The sequence below is a fragment of the Rhagoletis zephyria genome, unplaced genomic scaffold (assembly GCF_001687245.7).
Source record: "Rhagoletis zephyria isolate East Lansing unplaced genomic scaffold, Rhagoletis_zephyria_1.1 Rzeph_scaffold_06992, whole genome shotgun sequence".
In the NCBI taxonomy this organism is placed as follows: domain Eukaryota; kingdom Metazoa; phylum Arthropoda; class Insecta; order Diptera; family Tephritidae; genus Rhagoletis; species Rhagoletis zephyria.
In genome coordinates, this window is record NW_016164075.1 from 1777 (window position 1) to 22349 (window position 20573).

The 20573-nt window shown below is 40.1% G+C and overlaps 1 protein-coding gene across 1 annotated transcript; it reads left to right on the top strand.

The window, feature by feature from the left end:
• Nucleotides 1-210: 210 nt before the first annotated feature.
• Nucleotides 211-7535, top strand: LOC108373740 (uncharacterized; the record flags this gene model as incomplete). The annotated part of the gene is given in 11 exon segments (XM_017629678.1): nt 211-603; nt 606-653; nt 655-828; nt 830-895; nt 897-927; nt 930-1375; nt 1377-1404; nt 1407-1454; nt 1457-1669; nt 1707-1988; nt 1991-7535. Coding segments are annotated over 11 exon segments (6795 nt in total), but the record flags the coding sequence as incomplete, so codon positions are not given.
• Between the last annotated feature and the right edge of the window lie 13038 nt (nt 7536-20573).

The following is a 20573-nucleotide window of genomic DNA, read 5'->3' on the forward strand; positions in this document are numbered from 1 at the left end:
AGAAGCTCTTTGTTATATCTGTAGCGATGGAAAATATTTATGTAATATTTACTGTAATATTTTTTTTGTGTTATTTGTAAAAATTTTGAGCTTTAAAGAGCTTGAGCGATTCATGAAGTTGCCAGCATAAAAATTCGTCTTCGCTTAATTTTTGTTTTTCATAAAATCTTTAAACTCATCTCACCTTTTCCCCTCTCTCTCTTTCCACAGACTGTCCAGACATCTTGGCGACCTCAGCTGCCGTTACCCAAAGAACTTGACAACTCCACCGATGAGCCAGACGACTCAAACGTTGACGCCGTCGACATGGAGCGCTCACAAATAGCTCACAACGCAACGTCGTCACACGCCAACAGCCGAAAAGACAATTCCCTAAGCGCCTCACAAGCGTCCACGAATCATACGTCAGCCAGCAGCGCTTCGAATAAGAAGTGGTCCTTTGGGCGCCTCTTTCGCCGGAAGAAAGATATTGCCTCGGATTCATCGTCTGAAGAGGATCGCAAAGCTGGCTTTGTACCCACCCAAAGAAATGCACGCCATGCCACCACCAGCAGCGGTGGCGGCGGCTGCGGCAGTAGTGCCAATTTGAAATACAAAATCGAGTAATAAATCTGAGTAAAGTTAGTCGTAGCAGCAAGTTGAATGGCGCCAGCTTTCGATCACATCGTCATCAATCCGCAGACAGGCGCTCTAATAGCACCACCACATCCACCGCAACCACAGCATGTGGATCATGAATTCTTTTTACCCGTGGAGACCATTTCACCCACGGAGGCTTACTATCAGAATCAGCAACAACAACAACAGTACCTCCCGCATGCCGGCGCGCATCCAGCATTGCAGCTATATGCGATCCTCAAACTCGTTGGATCGACGCGCTGCGCGTGCCGCGCTAAAAAACACGTTCCGCGCAACGTTTGCCACACGAAAAGCGCTTGGCGCGCATTCATCCAGCGAGGAAGAGTTGATTTCGTTGAACTCCTCAACTTTTTCAAATATCGCTAGTGATGAGAGCATTCATAGTGGTGGAATGGGTGCCGCCAATAATGCGCAGAGCAGGCGTAGTCGCGCCGCGCGCAATGAGCGCTACTATAAACGACTGTCGCGTGATGGCGAGCCGAGCAGCGGCCAGGTGCCAGTCATGTATGCGCCACAGCCAACACAACGCTGGAAGACGCAACCAGTGCCGCTCTCTATTTACAATCCATCAGCGCAAGCGACGCCATCTAGCGCTGCTGCCCAGCCGCGCTTAAGAAATACAAGTAGCCTGCAACATGTCGCGCCCTATGTGCAGTGGGGTCAACTACAGCAGCAACTGCAGCCAAAGAATTTGCAGAATAGCGTTAATGATAGCAAGCGCAGCATCAGCTATGACTAGTCACATACATTTACAGAATATCAATGGTGGCTGCAGACAAAACCGTTGCCACCACCGCCGCCACCACGTGATCCACTGCGCGCGTAAATGTCAGCGGACAGTTGCAGAATGGCAGCGCTGGTGATTTGCGCCCCATTTCGTACGCCTTCGATCAGAGCGGGCTACCGGCGCTGCCCACTGCTACGCACCGTCTGAGTGGGCGTTGTGTATCAGATGATAAGATTTGGTCGGGACCTGCGGGTCCTCATTACCAGTCGGTGCATTCGCTGAATACGCCGCCAGCTGTGGCGCGCAGCGCAGCACATGCAGGCCGGCACGCCGCAACAAGCATTTGCGCCCAGTAATACGCCACACCACCGGCGCTTCATTACGCGCGCTGAACGTGATGCGCATCCCTCGAAGAAGTCGCTGCCGAACGGTTTGGAACATCACTACGTTGCCGATGCGACACCGCGCTCGCGCAAGCCCATACACATGCTGGAGCCGCACGCGGATGCGACAAGCAAAGATGCGATGGCGGCTGCGAGTATATTGCGCACGACAAAGAGCGGACTACCTTCACCTTCGTCTCAACAGCACGCAAACGACTTTTGGAAACGCTTGGATGCTGGCCGCAGCATCGCGGTCGAGACGTGCAGCGCACATTCGCGCCGGAGAGCAACGCCAAGCCGCGTTCGGTTTCTAGCTCGCGTGTCGGCGAGTTACGCGCTTACCCTATACCTGTTTACTCGGAGGTGCAAAAGCCACACAAGAAGCCGCAGTCGTCACCACAACCCGGCGTTGATGAGGTGGATAACATTGTGTGCGGCAGTTTGCGCATAAAATCGAAGCCGGACAATTCGAGTTCGAATTACGTAGAGATACGCAGCAAGGACTACAGCAAGAGCAGCTCCATGCCGAACCACTACCAGCGACGTTCGGGCGAGATACCGAACACGCCGAACAAGTATGACGAGTACGTGGCCGAGAAGCGCGAACAGCACCACAAACCCATTTTCACGCCTCCCACGCCACCGCAGCGCAAGCTATCCATACCGCCCAGCAGCGCAGCCGAGGTGCCCATATATTTTCCGCGCAAGAAGCCCGCCAATCTTGAGGAGGCTATCAACGAGCTGGAGGCCATCTACAAGTCACTGGGGCTCACCGAGGAGCCAGAGAAGAAGGAACGCATACCAACGCCCAGTGAGTTTGAGAAGTACGCTTTGGCGCACGCCGACGAATACGATGATGAAGATTCGCCTGCAGGCGAGCCCGATCCCATACGCGACGATGTTGCCTATCGTAACATGCAGCTGGCGAATTTGCAGCACAAAACCGTGGAGAAGCAGCCGCCCTTCGGCATACCTATTGGCCCGGTTGTTGCAGCGCCGCAAAACGACTATCTGCATGCTACGTCCATAGTGGAGCCGACCCAACCGGTGGTGGTGAATACGCCCGACATTATCAAAGATGATTTGGCCGTGCGCGCTTTGCGCAAGGACCCGCCTGGCCCCAAGGACAAATTCTTGTATCCGTACAGCTCGTTTCAGAAGAAGAATCGCGCGACGCGCACACAATCCGCAAACATTTACAATCTGATACACCGCGACGCTGCCAAGCCATCCGGTGGTGACCTGCACTCATATCTGGAACTGACGCGCAACTTAGATCGCGCCGGCAGCATGTCGGATTTGCGTAAGGACGATGGCGAGACGACCGCAGATGTTCCAGCTACACTGGCGCTATTGCGCAACCTCAAGGAGCAAGATCAGCAGCAGCTGGCTGCGCCAAAGAAACTCTCGATACCTTTCCGTCATCCCAGTCAGGGTGGCGCCATTTGTGCGCTGCCCGAAAAGCTGCCCAGCAGCAGCGTGGCGCACAAAGAGGAAGTACACAAACCGCCTGTGCCGCTGCCGCGCAAGAGTCTCACGCCTGAGCCCACGGCGGCGAATGCGCAAATGGAGGACGCGCTGAATAAGATTGCAATGGACGCGCAAGAGAAGTCCGTCAAGCTGACGAAGGAGCTGCAAGAGTTGCGCAAGGAAGCGCTCATAACTGCAGCGCGTCCGCCTAAAGTCAACACTGAGGAGGAGAAGCTGGAGAAAGATTTGCAGGAAATTGAAGCGGTGTCGGAGGCGGCAAAGCGCTGCGGTAAAATGCTACTAGACACCTTGCCCGATGCGAACAGCAGTCAAGCGCTGGCGAAGCCACGCAAGTTGCACAAAGAAGGAAAACTCATTGAGGCCATCGATCAAGTGTCGGAGGCGGCCAATGCGGTATGCGAGAAGATATTGAAGGACATTGTGACCACCGAGCCGCCAGTAGTTGTACAGGAGGCGGTGCAAGTGAAGAACATAACACAAGCCAAACAACCAGATGAGTCTCTGGTCATGCCAAACCTTATCAAGAAGCTGGATCCCATACAGTCGAAGCAGATAGAGGCAATCGCTAAGCGTTGCATGCGTCAATTGAGCGAGCTGGCCAGCGGCGATGACAACCCCGACTATGACAATCTGAATCAGGAGCTGCAGCAGAGTGCAGCCAGCAGCGTACAAGCATCATCAGCAGCCGCAGCTGTTGCCACCTGTAACGCCGAACATATACACTCGGAGCCAGCGGCAAAAGTTGATAATCTTGTTTCTACCGTTGCAGAAGAAGCAGATGCAGCGCGCGCACGTCAAGCAACGACAGCGCAGAACATTGAGGAAATCGATCAGATCATGCTGGAGTGCGAGGCCAAAATGCGCCAAGGAGCGACAACCGTGTCCAAAGTGTCAGCGCCACCTATTATCATCGCGGAGCGTACGCTGGGCACTGCACGCCAAGGCGGCGCGACAGCGCACAGCAGTGGCGATGATCACACGACTGCGCCCAGCATAACCACAAGCAGCTGCAGCAGCAGCAACAATGCTGGCGTCGTTGGCGTCGGCGCCGGTGCCGTCAAAACCGGTGCCAGCACAACAGCCTCCTCGTTTTCCTCATCCAGCGATTGCCTGGCCAAATCATCGAGTCCCTCCGCCAGTCGACGACAATCTTCGAGCATTACCTCCTTCAATCCCTACTCCTCCAGCGATTATATTAAGTCACCAAGTAGTGAATATCATGCACCCAGCACCGATCCAATAAAAACCTTCAGCACCACATCTTACGATGTTCCATCGACCACAAGCGCCACACCGAACATAAGCGCCACAACGAATAGCACATTCAGCTACTCGCCATCGCCACCACCGCCAGCGCTAAATTTGACGCCAGTCAGCGCACGCGCCATCGCCGCTACCACAGCCACTGATGCGGCTGCGCGTCATTCACAAGAGCGCGCACGTACACGTTCGCTCTCCTCCCCTTCACAGTACAACTCTTCCGAGGAGTTGGCAATGATTTTCGGCATTGGTGAACAATCGTCGTCGAGGCGTTCGCGAGCGCGCGAACAACAACAGCAGCAGTCGGCACAACCGTCTACCACAAATGTTTCAGGTAAAGATGATGATCTCACTACTACTAAATCAGTTCATGCGCCGCCAGCGCCTGTGTCTGTACAAGTGCCATTGACATCATCTAATCATGCATCCGCTCTCCATGCATCCATGCTCGATACCGCTACTACTACTACTACTACCGCTGCAAAAGCTACCCAGCTACACACTAATCCCAATGCTGTTGCTGTTGAACTGACTGTTGCCAAGGCATACGCATGCGCGAAGCCAAGCACTACTAATAAACCAGAGCATTTGAATGTCATTGTTGTTGTTGATAATGTAAATGATCGTGTTAGCGTTGTTGATGTTGAAAATGTAACAGGAACCACTACCAAAAAGAATCCCATTAGTACTAGTACCATAGCAACCAAAAACTCCTCTACCAAACCCACACACTCCGACACTAAGAGTTCACCCACTATGTTAAGTTCAAGTAGTTGTAAGCTAGCATCCATACCGGAGTCCCCCCCACAAGTTGAGAGCGCGCCAATGGAGTGTGACTCATTAAAACTTTCACCCAATTTTAATAAGATCTATGCTAGTAAAATAAGTATTGTAGTTGATAAGGTAACGGCAGAAGCAGCCAGAATGGGCGTGGTTACACAATGCGATTCGTTGAGCTCCGGCGAAGAGGAAACTTCATCCAATCCCGACTCGGGTAATGTCAGTTTAGCAGACTTTCCGTTATGCGCACAGACAAATAATGCATGCTTACAGCTCGAGAGCGTGTGTAATAGTCGTTTTGAGGTTAGAAAGAATTTCGTGAGTGAGGTATCCATAGTGGGCGGGGTTTCGAAGGAAGTTGAAGACGCTAGAAGTGTTGGTGAAGCTGGCGTAGAAGTTACCGAATTTCCACCACCGCCAAGCGAAGAGGAATTACGCGATAGTTTGGGAGGGGAAAAGAACGAAAATGGTTTGGGTAATGGGGAGTGTGAGAGAGTAGAGGCTGAGCAGGAAATTGAACGGGAATTGAAGCGCGAAAACCAAGAAGATGAGAGAGTAGAAGTGAAGGCAAGTGATCATAGTGCAAGCGAAGCTCAAAAAGAGCATGAAACTCGAGTAGGCAGCAGGCTAGAAGTGATCACAAAGAAGCACAGTACTAGCGACACTCAGGAGCTGGATGAACGTAGTAAAGACATAAGTTATGAAACCATCTTCAGGAACACTTCAGCTCATGACCAAGAAGAGATTAGCTTAGAGAATAGAGGAGAAGGTTTTTTGGGTGAAGAGCTTTCCGAGTCTATAGATGATTCAAAGTTCCAAAACAGCACGCCCATCAAGCGCAAAATTAGTAGGAGCGACCTACTCGAGGTCGATGACACGCAACACTTAATAGAATTAGCACAGTTGGTGAGGAGTAGTGGTTCGAGAAGAAATAGCGCATCTGCGCCCGATGCAGAATGCTCCACAAGTGAAACCCAAAATCGCGCGCCCATCGAGTGTGCGTACAAGTCTCCAGCGCGCATTAGCACCGAATTAGATCATTTACGGCTGGCGTTTTCAGAACTTTTACAAAGAAATTTAACAGAAGTCGATGAGTTGCCAAGCATTGTAGAAGAAGAGGATGCGGTAGAGTGTTGCGTCACGGCTAGCCAAGTAGCGGGAAGTGATGAATCGTCGCTCAACCTCACAGATAAAGCATACCAAACGCTACCACCACGCAAGCGCAGCATAGTCTTTGAGACACCGCCACTTAATCTGAATATCTCTGAAGTGAAAATTAGCTACTGTCCCACTGATAGCCAAGAAAGTGACAGTTGTCCATCCGATGCTTTGACACAAATAGCAAAATGCACTGCCGAGGTGGAGCAACTCAATTCAGCACTCAGCGAATTGCCGCAGAGTGTGGCCGCCGACGGGGAGGAGGCTACGGAGGCGGAAGAAACGCGCGACGGATTCAAACCGGCCGCACCCACGGCGACTGGTCTACTGCCTTGGCGGCGCAGAAACTCTACTTTAGTGGACGGCGAAGCTCAAGCGCTCGACGATGAGAAGCCTTCAACCAGCGCTGCGGCGGCGAAAAATCAGCGGCACGCCCTCTCAGTATTCGGTGAATTGCGTCCGGCTGCGGGGGCGGCGGCGGCGGCAGCGGGTAGCTTGACAACACTTGAACACGTGCTGTTGGCTTGTTCGTTGGGCGTTATCACACCCACAGATCTATATACAATGTGCCTGATCATAATTGGCATGATAACTATAATAGCGATTGTTTTGTTTTGATTGAGTGGTGGCTTCAGATTCACTCGGCGCTTGCGCTAACGAGTTTCGAATTAAAGCAAATGTTGTTTTTTGTAGTTGTTGAAAATACCTAAGCCACTTTACACACTTTGAACGTAAAATAAAATTGCACGTTGTTAAGTTTGGTAGAATGATGGATGAGATATGAAGATGAATAAAAGGGTAGAAAATAAAAGCGAAATGGAAAGAATATTTGAGTGTTTTTTTTTTTTATTTAGATGAGTTCCAATTTTGTATAAGTGGAAAATGCACTCACTTACAATTACATACATAAATATTGTATACCTGCATACGATTGTATTTGTTGTTAGTTGTAGCTATAAGGTGACCAACTAATCATTTTTATATTCTTATTTTTTGAGTTAATTAACAAATTCAACCAAAACGATTAACGATTTATAAATAAATATAGTAAAATTTATCGATACTGTTGCTGCAATATATTTTTAATTTTGAAAAAATTTCTGAAAGTTAAATTTTTTTCATTGAAAAACAAATATTTTTGAAAAAACTTGTTATCACGAAAGAGGTCATAAATTTTATTTATTTTATCTATTTTTTCTAAATAAATTTAAATTTTTGAAAGAAAAATATTCAGAAAACATTTTTTAAAAAATAGTAGATTATTTATTGAAATTTGATTTTGTTCTAATATTTTTGTACATAATTTTGGAGATAAATTTTTTTCAAAAAACTTCTCCGGTAAAAGTATTGTTTTTGTACACAAAACGATCTAAAACTACATAATTTTTTTTTTTCAAAATAAATTAAATAAAAAAAATTTGATAATGAATGAAATAAATTTTCGGAGAATAGTTTTTTGAATAAATTGAAGAGATATTTGTTTTTTTTTTTTTATTTTTCCCTATAATTTTAGCAAAAATGTTTCAAAAACTTTTGCAAGCAAATTTATTTTTTTGCAAAAACATATTTTAAGTGTGGTTACATACTTATTTTTATATAGAAATATATTTTTGCTTTAGGAAAATGTTTGGACAATTCTTAAAAAATATAAATGAAACCAGAGAAAAAAGTAGATGAAAATCATTCCATTTACTAATATATATAAATGTTAAAACACACCTTCAATAAAAATTTTAAGGTCTTAGTACCAAAACCAACGGAGTTACATGCTATTTTTGTTTTTTTAATTTCTACCTCTTTTTGATACGCTTTTTTGTTTCTCCTGTAAAGTTCAAAATTTGCTGGTTAGGGCCTTTGTGAGTTAAGGTGACGACGATATGTTTGTATTTTGCAAAATTTGTTTTCAAAAAATTTTTATCCACAAAATTTATTCTAATATGTTTAGGATAAAATCAATTTTTTTTACATTTTCTTGCAGAAATAATTTACTTTTTCAAAAACTAAAAAGAGATTTTCAAAATTTTAAAAGCTTTTTCTTTTAATTCGTGTTTTTTTTAATATTTTGTTTTCCAAGTCACTTTCCAAAAATATATTTTTTCGAAACAAAAATTTTTTTTTGGAATAGTTTTATGCATACATATTTTTTATATTTATATTCCAAAGTTAACCAATTTTTCCGAGTTTTTTGAATATTTCATAAAAAAAGTATTTTTTTAAATATTTGTTTTTCAATAAATTTTTATAGAGAATTTGTCTTCAAAAAATTAATGTTTATCACTGCTAACTACTTTTATATTCTAATCCAAAACACTTCCTCTTACATATGTAGTACTACCGCATACAACGAATGCTTTTATTTCAAAATATCGTTTCAACATGCGACGAATTCGAGATTTATTACAACGAAATTTGCTGACAAAAACGAAAAGTAGTTTTTAATCAAAATTTATTATTTTGTAAGTGGGCAAAGTATTTGTTTAACCTAGTTGCAATATATACTAAAAGTACGATGTATACATACTTTTTTAATGTACTGTAAAATTAACGAAAATTCTTTTTTTTTTTTTTGTAGTGTGTAAATTAATTTTAAATTGAACAATTTTATGAAACTCAATTCAATGAAATTTCATTTAATTAATAAAAAAATTTAAATAAAATCGCCCCAATTTACTAACACTACTTTAATTTTATATTCTAAAATTATTATTTTACATTTAGTCATAGCATACAATTCATGGCCACGTGTAAACACTCCGAAATTGTTCATTTTCGTTCTGTATAATTTTTGTTGTACATATTTACATATTTTCATACACATATATTAGGTTTTATATTGTACTGCATATACATATGTATGTATATACAATATAAATTTGTAATATCCTATTTTAATATTAGACTGCAACTTGTGCCAATGATATTTTCCTTTTTTTTGTATTGTTGCTCATTTTCATTTCGATACGAATTTGTTAAAAAAAAAAATCAACTATCAGTATGTATCAAACTACTCCTACACATTCATATATAAAATAATTAATTACTCGAAAAATAATTCATTTCACAAATTTATTTTTTTTTAACGCGCCTCAGTCGTTTTCTTGTAAGTTTTTTTGTATGATTTTTATTAAAAGCAAGTCTTATTTTTTTCTTTCCCTTATATATTCAGCTCAAGCCGTAGTCTAAGCATTTACAAAACAAACAAGTCAAACAATGCTAACAATAATTTTTAATTGCATATTACACAAAAAAAAAAAAATAATAATAATGAAACAAACGCCAACGAATTTTAATTTTATTTTTTAATTTAACTACAAAATACATAAACCAAACTCTGGAGCATTTCATTTATTTTTAACTTAAAAGTTTGTAAAAAAAAAAACGAAGAAATTTATATTTACTATACTTATACTCATTGTAAGATAGACAGCATTGTATTTGTAGTGTTTATATTTACATTTAATTTTAAAATTTTCTTTCATGTTTTTATTTGTATGTATTACCGATTTAAATGTATGAATAAAATGTTTCTTAAAATGTATTTTGGAAAATGTTTTTATTTCAGTTTTTTTGTTCGTTGCTATTTTTCTTTGCTTTCATTATGCCTTTTTTATGTCAATTGCTTTCGTGCTTTAGTTAGTGCCTCCACTCGCGTTTACTGTAGTGTCATTGCCACTGACTGAGAAAAATGCAAGAAAAAATAAATAAAAGAATACATATGCATCTGAAAGATATTCTTACCAGTTTTTGTTACCAAAACTGGTTATTGAATGTCGAAAAAGTTCGTTAACTCTTTAAAATTGTTTGAGTAACAATTTTATAAGAGAAAAAAAAACGAAAAAGTTATTATTAAAAGAACAAAAATAAAATGCACTAAAGTAATAATCTATAATCTTCTTTAATGCCGGTATTCGGTACTTTAATATCAGCTCAAGTCCATAAATTTTGCGTTTTATTGATTCAAGGCGACTTTGGTATTCAGTATGGGAAAGATTTAAAGAGTTCACAAAAAAAAAAACATCAACGTAAATGATCCTTGAACTAATCGTCTGCCTCACAGTTGGGACGGTGCAAGAAAATTAATAATTGACAATGCTGCAGAATCTGGCAATTCATTTTATGTTAATTTTATGGCACAAGAAATAATTTTGTGGCGTGGCATACATGGAGCTATAATTAATTTTAATTAAGTTAAATCTAAAACTAAAAATTGTTTGAGGCCCGTAGAGTATGGAAGAAGACTGTGTCTTGAGTCCCTAACGATAATCGGACAAATTCCAATAAATTTGACCTAGTGAAAACAAAACCCAAAAATGTACCATCTAAGACGGCTGCAGAGAAATTGTTCCAGAGAAAATCCCTCTCTTCCAAACAAGATGTACACAGTGACCATAATTTCGTACCATAATAAGTCCTAATAGGGGCCCGTATATCTCTACTTCCCTGCTACCACCCTGTTAGGTCATTTCAGGATACCCTTGCTTGTTTTCCAGGCATCAGTACTACTCCAACAGCTCTCATGAGGTTTATAAATGAAATCTTTGGTACATCCCACCATTCCCTAAAATTGGCTCCGATCCATTGGACGCTCCAGGGAACCGCAGTTTGCCAATTCATCAACCAGTTCCTTGCCTTGTGCACCAAAGTGTCGTGGCACCCACACTAGTTTAAGCTTATTCAACCTTGTAACGAAGTTCAGGCTCAAATTCAAATTCTTCGACAATTTATGAAGAGATGCGAGCGGTTTCCAAGTCTTTAGAGGAGATTGGTTGTCACCGCAAATGCGGATTTTATGTCCGCGCCATCTTTCACCCATTATGCAGTCCAGATGCGATCCAGTTCTAGTATCATTTTCAGTATTTGAGCCGTCGGTATGGAAAGTTTTCACCGAGCTTCCTAAGAGAGTAGGAAATTTAACGATGTACTTTATCCATAGGAAACTCTAGGTATCTGTTTGTTATTAGGTGTCAAAGAGAAAAGTTATTGCTTTGACGACCTTGTAAGCACCTCTCTGTGTCCGCCATAATCCAAAAGAGTGCAGTCGGTACATCGTTTTCATTACCTCCTCTTGGATCCATAAATCCAGCGGTGGCTAATCCAAAATAGCATTAAGAGACAGTCTTGAAGTTGTAGTCATGGCGCCCGTAATGCCTATACATGACGAATGGTCTGACTAAAACTACTTATGTATCTATATCCATAATACCATAGCCGGTCACGGATCCCTTTTCATACTAAAGGTTCTCCGACATTGTCCCAAAACTTTCAGCGCTCGATTTACCTTCAGCTCGGCGTAAATTTTCCATCTGAGCTTCGTTTCTAGAGTTACTCCTAGCACAAACATCATCCGCGTAAGCTTGGATGTGAACGAAATCTTGCATTTTCGTTAATAGGGAGTCCACTATCAAACACCGCAAGATAGAAGAGAGCACTTCACCCTGTGGACATCCAAGGAGTCTTAGTGAATTTCAGTGCATTTAAAGTTTCTGAGGCGGCGTTTACCTGTAGACTAGAGTTGTCAAAATCGGCAAAACCAAAGTAGCGATATTGCGGACGGCGCCACCTTTGTTCGCTGCATCGTGGAGTGTATTCTCTATCAACCCCTGTCATGGTACAATGGCTAGCTTCATCCACCTTATGATTGCTTTGCCCACACCATGTCAGGAAGGACTCCCATTGCGTAGTCACCGGCTTCCAGTCGAACTTCGATCTTTGTTACAAAGTCATGCAGAGGTGATTGACAGGAGTTTCACAACAGATTTCTTTTAGTATATACAGGGTGATTTAATACGATTTTTTTCCATCATGCTTTTTGGGCTTATGGCATTTGTATTTGTATGAAATACAAAATCTGTTCAATGCCCTTCACAACTACGTTTCAAGTAGCCCCACAGGAAGAGGTCCAATGGTGTCAAATCGCAAGATCTCGGCGGCCATTTGACCTAATTGTTTCGTAAGATAATTCGTACGGAAACTTCGTTCGTAATAGAGCCATTGTTTCATGCGCTGCGTGGCAAAAAGCACTATCCTAATGGTAACCATATATTGACCAAACCCATGCCATCTAATTTAGAACATAAAAAAGTTTGTTATCATCCCATGATAGCGTTAACCGTAACAGAATTGCCGGCATCATTCTCGAAGCAGTATGGTCCGATGACTCCGCCAGCCCCAAAAAGCAAAGCAAACAGTGACTCGTTGTGGGTGCAGACTACACCCTAAGCCTAGGTACCAATTTTCTGAAAAAATAAAAATAAAATAAAAACATTAATATATTACAAATAAATACTGTCGAAGGTCTCCATTACGCTTAAAACACCCTATATGTCGTAGGAAAACGCGCTTATGTACTGTCATTTATTTGCATTTGTAGCGCTCTCGAGGCTGCTGTTGTTTGAATAAAGAAAATGTTACCTTTGAAGTTTACTAAAACGTGATATGCCAGTTTTGGGCTACCAGTCTTCGGAGGCGACAATCGGACGGAAATTAGGCTCCCATCTAGCATACTTGGATAAGTATTTGCCTTCGTCAGAGTACTCAAGCAGCGTCTCTCCAAGGTAACCGAAGTGATTTAAATTTTTTTTTTTTTTTTAATTCGAGATAAAATTGTATGAAAAGGTATTTTTCAAGGAAACTTTTTGCAGGCACTTTCTGTGGAGGCGATTTCAAAACTCTTGGACAGTTCTTTGTTCGGGAAAAAAGTTTTCCAACAAATTATATATTCTATATTCACTTTGTATGTAGGTGTGAAGACAATCCTCGATCCAGGATTTCATGACTATATTTCAGTTATTGAAGATATGCGAGCAATTTAAAGTCAAAAAAGGTACCGTGTATTTAATCGCTGACCCTGGGGTTGAGAATGTGTTGGATAACACGTTCAGCCTCCTATAGAATAAAATTAATTAGTTTAAAGTTTGAATGAATATTGACAAAAAACACGCCTGATTAATGGTGATGCCAGATCGAACAAAAAGAAGCTGAAGGGGGGACTTGAATCGATTCGCTACACCTTTTTGTATTTAACAGTTTTCATAAAGAGGATAAAATTCCAAAGTACCAAACTTAATAATGGAAAAGCAATGGGAATAGCCTCATATGATTTTTATTTTTATATACTTAGCCTTTTCTGCAGATTATAATTTTTCCATGTCAAAGTCGCTTTGGGCTAAGAAGAAATGACTGGAGCTAGGAAACTAAGCAAGCGCTCGATAAAATCAGGACGTGGATAGAAAACGTTGTAAAGAATTAATAACCTTACAAAAAAAATATATATATATATTTCAGTCATCTGGCAATGCTACATGAGTAAATCGAGTATTGTAATGCCACTTATTTTCTCTAAAACTTTTCCCATGCTATGCAAATTTTTGTTTTTAAACTTTTTAATTTAATATGTTATTTTGTTAAACAAAAAATATCGTTATCAAACGGAATGTTACACAGTGTTTTTTCTTTGTTTTTTTACAAAAGAAAAATAATAATAAAATAATGCTAAAAAAATAATTAACAACGTGTTTTACTTCACATTGAAAAAGCTGCTGTTACCGCCGCCAGACTTGTATGTATGTATGTATGTATGTTAGAATGCTTTCTCTAACTAACCACATCATTGGTTTTATAAAAAATCAGTATTACTATACAAATTTAATGCTATTTACATATATCGTACTAATATTGGAGCTAAATGTTTATACGCGTAAGCATACAGTTACATATAAAATGATTTTTAGGAGCCGAATGGTAAAGTAGAATTTGTATATTCATACATATATTTATTAAATAATAGACTGTATATTTATAAGCTGGTCCTGTCTAATTCAAGGTATTATGAGTATCTGGTTTCACTAAATATTTCTGTGTCCGTCAGTTAAAATAGCTTAAGTCGAGGAAGGCCATTTTCCTTTTAAACCAATATTTCAGTAAATTACCAAAAAATATTTTAACGATTAACTAGCCATTGGTGGAATTTAAGATGCCCTGCTTAATAAAAATACAAAATTATTTAAAGGAAACATTATTTTTTAATTCAAAGTCAAACCTTCTAAAGTCCCTTTACCTTTAAGAATAGACATTTTGTTTTCATAACACTAGCCTGGACGTGGGGTCTCACCGACTACAAATCTGCGCTAACCAATTCCTAGTAAAATTGATAAACAAAGACTGTGACATTGATAAGTAAATAGGGCTTAAATGAAAAGATTTCATGTTGAAATAATTCATTTTAAATTAACACAGTTTTTTCCGCCTTCTTCTAAATGAGACCGCCTTTCCTCTGTTAAAGTTTAAGGTACTTCAACTGAAGGGCGCGGAATTGTATCGACTATTTAAATCTTATACATTTTTTGCCATTATATTTTGCTTGGTGGGTTATGCGAAACGCTTCCCTAGCAATAGCGCACCTAGCGGAGAATGGTGATAACACGCAGCTGAGTGCTTTTACATTTGCTTTCTCTGTTTGCCGCTAGATGCCGCCCAGCCACTTTGCTGTGAAAGCACAGAAAGTTAATAACATTTTATTAACAGTGGTGGTCCAACAGACCATGAACAGTTTCTGTTATCACAGAATTTATGACCGCTTTAAAAAAATAATCGATTTTAATTTTTGCGCCAAGCACTACAAGAGCTGTGTAAATTTTTGGGCAACTAAAGTGGGGATTAGTATCAAGGCAGATATAGAACAGATATAGTATATTCACCAGGATATACAAGGAAGGCTCCGAAGTAGTCTAAGCTGACGTGGCGTCTCAATGTGGAGAAGAGGGCGAACAAGGCCTCAATAGCATTCTATGCATGTAAAAAAATACTGGGCTGCACTTGAGGCCTGTCGTCATCTCTTTCTCACTGGCTCTCTACTGCGCTGGCAGGGCCAATACTGTTTCATGGGAAGAAGAAACAAATAGGTCCACTATCAGATAAGAACATGGCGTCCACCACCAGGCTCAATGCGACGGCGCACACAGTAGTATAGCGTCAACTTGACCAAGACAAATTGACTACATGACGTGAGAGCATGAGGAATGCTGGTTCCGTGAAAGTCTATACTACAGTCGGGTCGAAGCTACTGAGCAGCATCTTAGCAAATAAACAGGTGAGGCTGCGATAAAGACGGTACTATCGTATAGCACTTCCTCAAGCACTATGGCGAAGTGCAGGTCAGCTTTAGATATGGCAAAGACTTACATTTGTCGAGGAGACCGACAGACTTGCCAAGAAGAAGGCACCCTGTCGAAAACAATGCTGACGGAAGAAGTGTCGATTTCCCTCCAAGCGAGTAAACGGAAGCTCGATCTGGCCATGATCCGGAAGACGCAAACGGTGTGGACCAAAATACAAGGCTGCAAGCTATCCAGTAAAAGTTTCTCCTATCCCTCAAGATGGAGGACGATAGACTATCTACTGGTTGCTGTTTTAACGGGGCATTGCCTGCTTTCTTCGCACGCCTTTAAATTTGGTCTGCCCAATGATAAGATCTGTAGGAAGAACGAAAGAGAAGACAGTGGAGCATATCCTCAGCGAGCATCCTGCCCTTAGGGGGCTGCAGATTAGTATCCTGGGAGCCTAATCTGGAAGCATTTTGGATCTTGATGGCCTCTGCGAAGCAACGCAGTGGCTAGCCAGCTTACCTGATCTAACCTCTTTATTGGCTTTGAACCTTAAAAAAAAATACTGAAATATGTAGCTCAAAAGTAAAAAGTCATACCATATCCCGAACGTAAGCAAGAATATAATGCCTACTTACACAATAGTCCCAAATAAGCTTTAAAATGAGTTACCTACCTCTTCCTCTATATGAAAGGAGTTGCAAAAGTCGTAGGCACATAAGCTTATAATCCAGATGAAAGCAGGATTTTTAACAAAAGTAATGAAAAACTTAAAATCTTTAGTACCGAGATTATTTGTAGCAGAAGCCACTTGGGCACAATAAAGTAAAGTAACTACGAAGCTAAGTAGAAGACACAAAGAAGTTATAACAAACTTATCAAAACTATTCGCTCACCAACTTTGAAGAGCCAGACAGACTTCACTTCTCTAGCTTCGTTGCCACGACTCTTTATAAGGATATGTATATATGTATGTATACATGTTTGTATCCTTCCATATTCCTGCGTCATTTGAAGAGTAGACGCGGTGGCGTATACGCAACATTCTCACACACACGCGTACACAGCAAAAGCACTTTTGCTCAATTTCGTCTGGCATTTTTTTGGTATGACCGTGCGTGTAGCGTGTGTACTATGAACGCCAAAAGCGTAAGATGAACGAAAGCAGTAGAATAGGAACTAACAAAGCCAACAAACAAATAAATAAATAGATATGTGCGCATGTGTAAGAAAGAAAATGAAATTGAGATTGTTACAAAACAAAAAAAAAATGAAAGTGTGTGGGCAAAAGAATGGGGAAGATGACTGGATGCTGCGCAGACAAAACACCGACGCCCATACAAACAACAACACGTATTGTATGGTGTATGCAGTGTAGTCACAAATGCATTAGCCAAAAAAAAAATAAGAAAAATAAATAAAAAACGGAAAATATGCGCGAACATATCTTGCCACATAATAAACGTTTTGGTGGCACTAAAAAGGGCATTCAACTTTGTGGCACAGACATACATACATACTCACATGTGTATGCAAATGTAAATGCACTTGTATGCACGCATGTATGTATGTATGTATGTACGAGTATTGTGAGTAACAACGAAGCAATGTAATGAAGGTAATTTCAACAAGGATTATAATGATAAACAAGAAACGAAAGGCAGAAACGTATCGCAGAATTTGAGTCTATGAATCTGCTATTTTCTGAGAGGATGGGGAGTTAAATATTTATTTAATTGGAAAACGCACTAGTATGAACTACCAAGTCGGGGTTGCTCTATCTTTTGGTCGTACTGCCGACTTCCGATTTTTGACCGGAAGTAGGTTAAACCGACCGGAAGTCTGTTCCAGAAAAAAAGTTTTCAACAAAAGTTATGGAGATTTGTCCGCAGAATCCGAATCTGTCGTAAAAATATGTATGTATGTTCCATAAAAAAAATGGTCGATAATAAATGGTCGATAATACCACCAAAACATAGAGCAGCCACCTGGGTGAATAATATTTTTTTTTAAATATTTTAGTCCATTTTAGAAGTCCAAGAGGAGTAAAAGTTCGAAGGTCATTTAGTGGTTGAAAAACACACTTCCGAGAAAAAAGTTTCAAATCAAAGTTACTTATTTTTTTTGCGCAGAATCCGAATCTCTTGTAAAAACGTGTATATCCGGAAGTCGGTAGTACGACCAAAAGACTTGGTAATTCATATTCTGCGTTTTCCAATAAAACATATTCCTCTATTTTAGAAGGGGTGGACGGACGGGTGGTCTAGCACATATGTACATACTGGAATTCACAAGATTTTTCGGGATTGTTCTTGATTTACTTTTCGGAATTTTTTAAAGTACTTTGGACATTTTTTTGGGACTTTTCGTAGTACTTTCATGTTTTATTTTTTGTGATCTATGCGATTTTTGAGAATTTCCAGCATTGCTTTGGGATTTTATAGGGATATTTAAACCTACTTCGTGATTTTCAGGATTCTTGGGACTTTCTCGGGACATTCGGGACTATCTACTTTGGAATTTTCAAGATTGTTGTCACTATTTTGGGGAACTTTGGAACTGTTTCGAGGTTTTCGGGACTAATTCGGGATTTTCGAGACTATTTCGGGAATCTCAGGACTATTTCAGGATTTTCGAAATTCTTGGAACTATTTAAAAATTCTCACGAGTACTTAAAAATTCTAGGGTACTTACTTGCTTTGCTCAAAATAATAAGAGTCAACAGTTAACTTATGTAAGTTTTTTTGCTTTTTATTATAAAATCAATAACCGGTACGTGCGATAACTAATTTTCTACGACCACTTATTCATTACGCATTGTTGGTTTTTTGGCCAGAAATTCATGAATAAGTTACTAAATTAGTTTCATTATAGAAAATGCATATTCAAAAGTTCCGATTTGTACATAAGTATATGCGCAAATCACCCATTCTCTTCAGATATTTCAGCTTAAAAGACGTAATGCTAATCGGTACTGAAACTTTTACGGCAGAGCACAATCATTCTTACCAACTTGGCCCTCTTCATCTACTTTGATTACAATAGGATGCCATTCGGTATGACTGATTTGAAAAAAATCTTCTCACAAAAACCGTCTGCCCTTCGAAGGCGGCATTAAACTGTAGGTCTCTCCTGCACTTTCCTGCACTTGCATAAATACCCACAATAACTCCTGTTTGTTTGCCATTCTGCCTCNTATTTTTACTCTTTCAATTTCACTGACCAGCGCTGCAAACGATATCAACTAGTAGGCTAACAACCAGAATTGAAATTTAATACGCAAGTACTTACCGTACTACAAGTATACAGAGAGTAGATTTGCTACTCCCTTTTGGCAGCAGCAAATATCTCTCGTACGCGATGAGGGAAAGTAGAGTACGTACTTTGGTGGAGTAATAGCAAGTACGTCAAGTATTTACTCTCTCAACGCCAAGTAGTGTATGTATGCGGAAAAAAAGTAACAATGTGTTGGGAGTAGAGTACAATGCAAGGAGTACTTATTGAATGAAATGCGGCAAATACAATTGCGCTGGACTCTAGTACATACTAAACGAGTACCAAGGGTCAATGCACTTTAAAACAAACGAAATTTGTCATCAAAACAAAAAAATTTATATATCATACTTTAAGATGCGACTGTAAATATCGAAGATATGACGAAAAGTATAAAAAGGCAACCCCTGCCAGTTCGGCCAAAAAATAAACATTATTTTTCGAAATTGCCTTGCAAATATACAGCGTGGCGACGAGTAACTGTTACCCAGGTTTTTTTGAGAAATAAAAGGGTCCTTTAAAGATTTTGCGAAAAAAGTANTTTATTGTTATTTTTCCACAGATTTTACTTTAGTTGCATTAATTAGTTTTTAAATTTTAATCCTTATTTACATTTGCCAGCAGTGTAAACTTTGAGAGAAAAGTTCATTTGGCACGCAAGTCTTTTTCAGGTGTATTTTTTCTTAGGCTTTGTATAAAAAAAGTACAAAAAAGAAAAAAACTGTATAAGGTTGGTAGAATGAATGACCGTCCTAGTCACCAGTCTATTCGATTTTTGAGTATGAGGCCTTAGGTTGGACAGAAGGATGAGTATAAGGGACTCAAAATGGAGAAAATTAGCCTATGGTTACAGAAGATATGGAATAAATTAACTGACGAAGACCTGCGTGCCAAATGAACTTTCCTCTCAAAGTTTACACTGCTGGCAAATGTAAATAAGGATTAAAATTTAAAAACTAATTAATGCAACTAAAGTAAAATCTGTGGAAAAATAACAATAAAATACTTATTTCGCAAAATCTATAAAGGACTCTTTTATTTCTCAAAAATATCTGGGTAACAGTTATTCGTCGCCACGCTGTACTTTATGCGACCCAGTCTAATATATGTATGTGTTCTTTGTATGTCAGGGCTCTTTGGCACTATGCCACCCTTTTATTTGTTGTTAAGAAGTCAAAGCCCTATTTTTTCTTAACTTGAAGTGTTTATATCACAGCAACGAACTTACCTAGTTTATTGTATGAATAAATATGTACATATGTATGTATGTAGTCTCATAAGTTCGCTTTCTTCATTAGGTCTACATGTCATGAACCGGATAATGTTCCTAAAATTAAAAGAAAAACCTTAGAATTGCAAAGCAAAGAAAGAGAAAAGTAGTCATTAGGGCTATGCGGGATATTTTGGAAATGCTCTTGGATTTGCATTTGCAAGTCAACAAATTTCTCCAAGGCAGAGCCTTTACAAAACAAAAGCTCCCTTGCCGCCAACTTTCATGACGAAAAGCTCTTTTTATTACAGAAAGCACTTTTTATCTTCTTTTATCCAATTTTTTATCTTCTTTTATCTCATTTTCATTTAATTTTTAGTTTATAGTGTTTTAAAAAGAAATAACTTTTTTCTGTTCGCGAAGCTCAAAACGGCTGTAGCGATTTTTTTTGAAATTTCGGACACCTACTGCGGACTTTGCAGGATGGTTATGGGCTAAAAAAAAATCGATATATAAAGGGGGCGCGGCACCTTCCATAAAAACAGAACTTT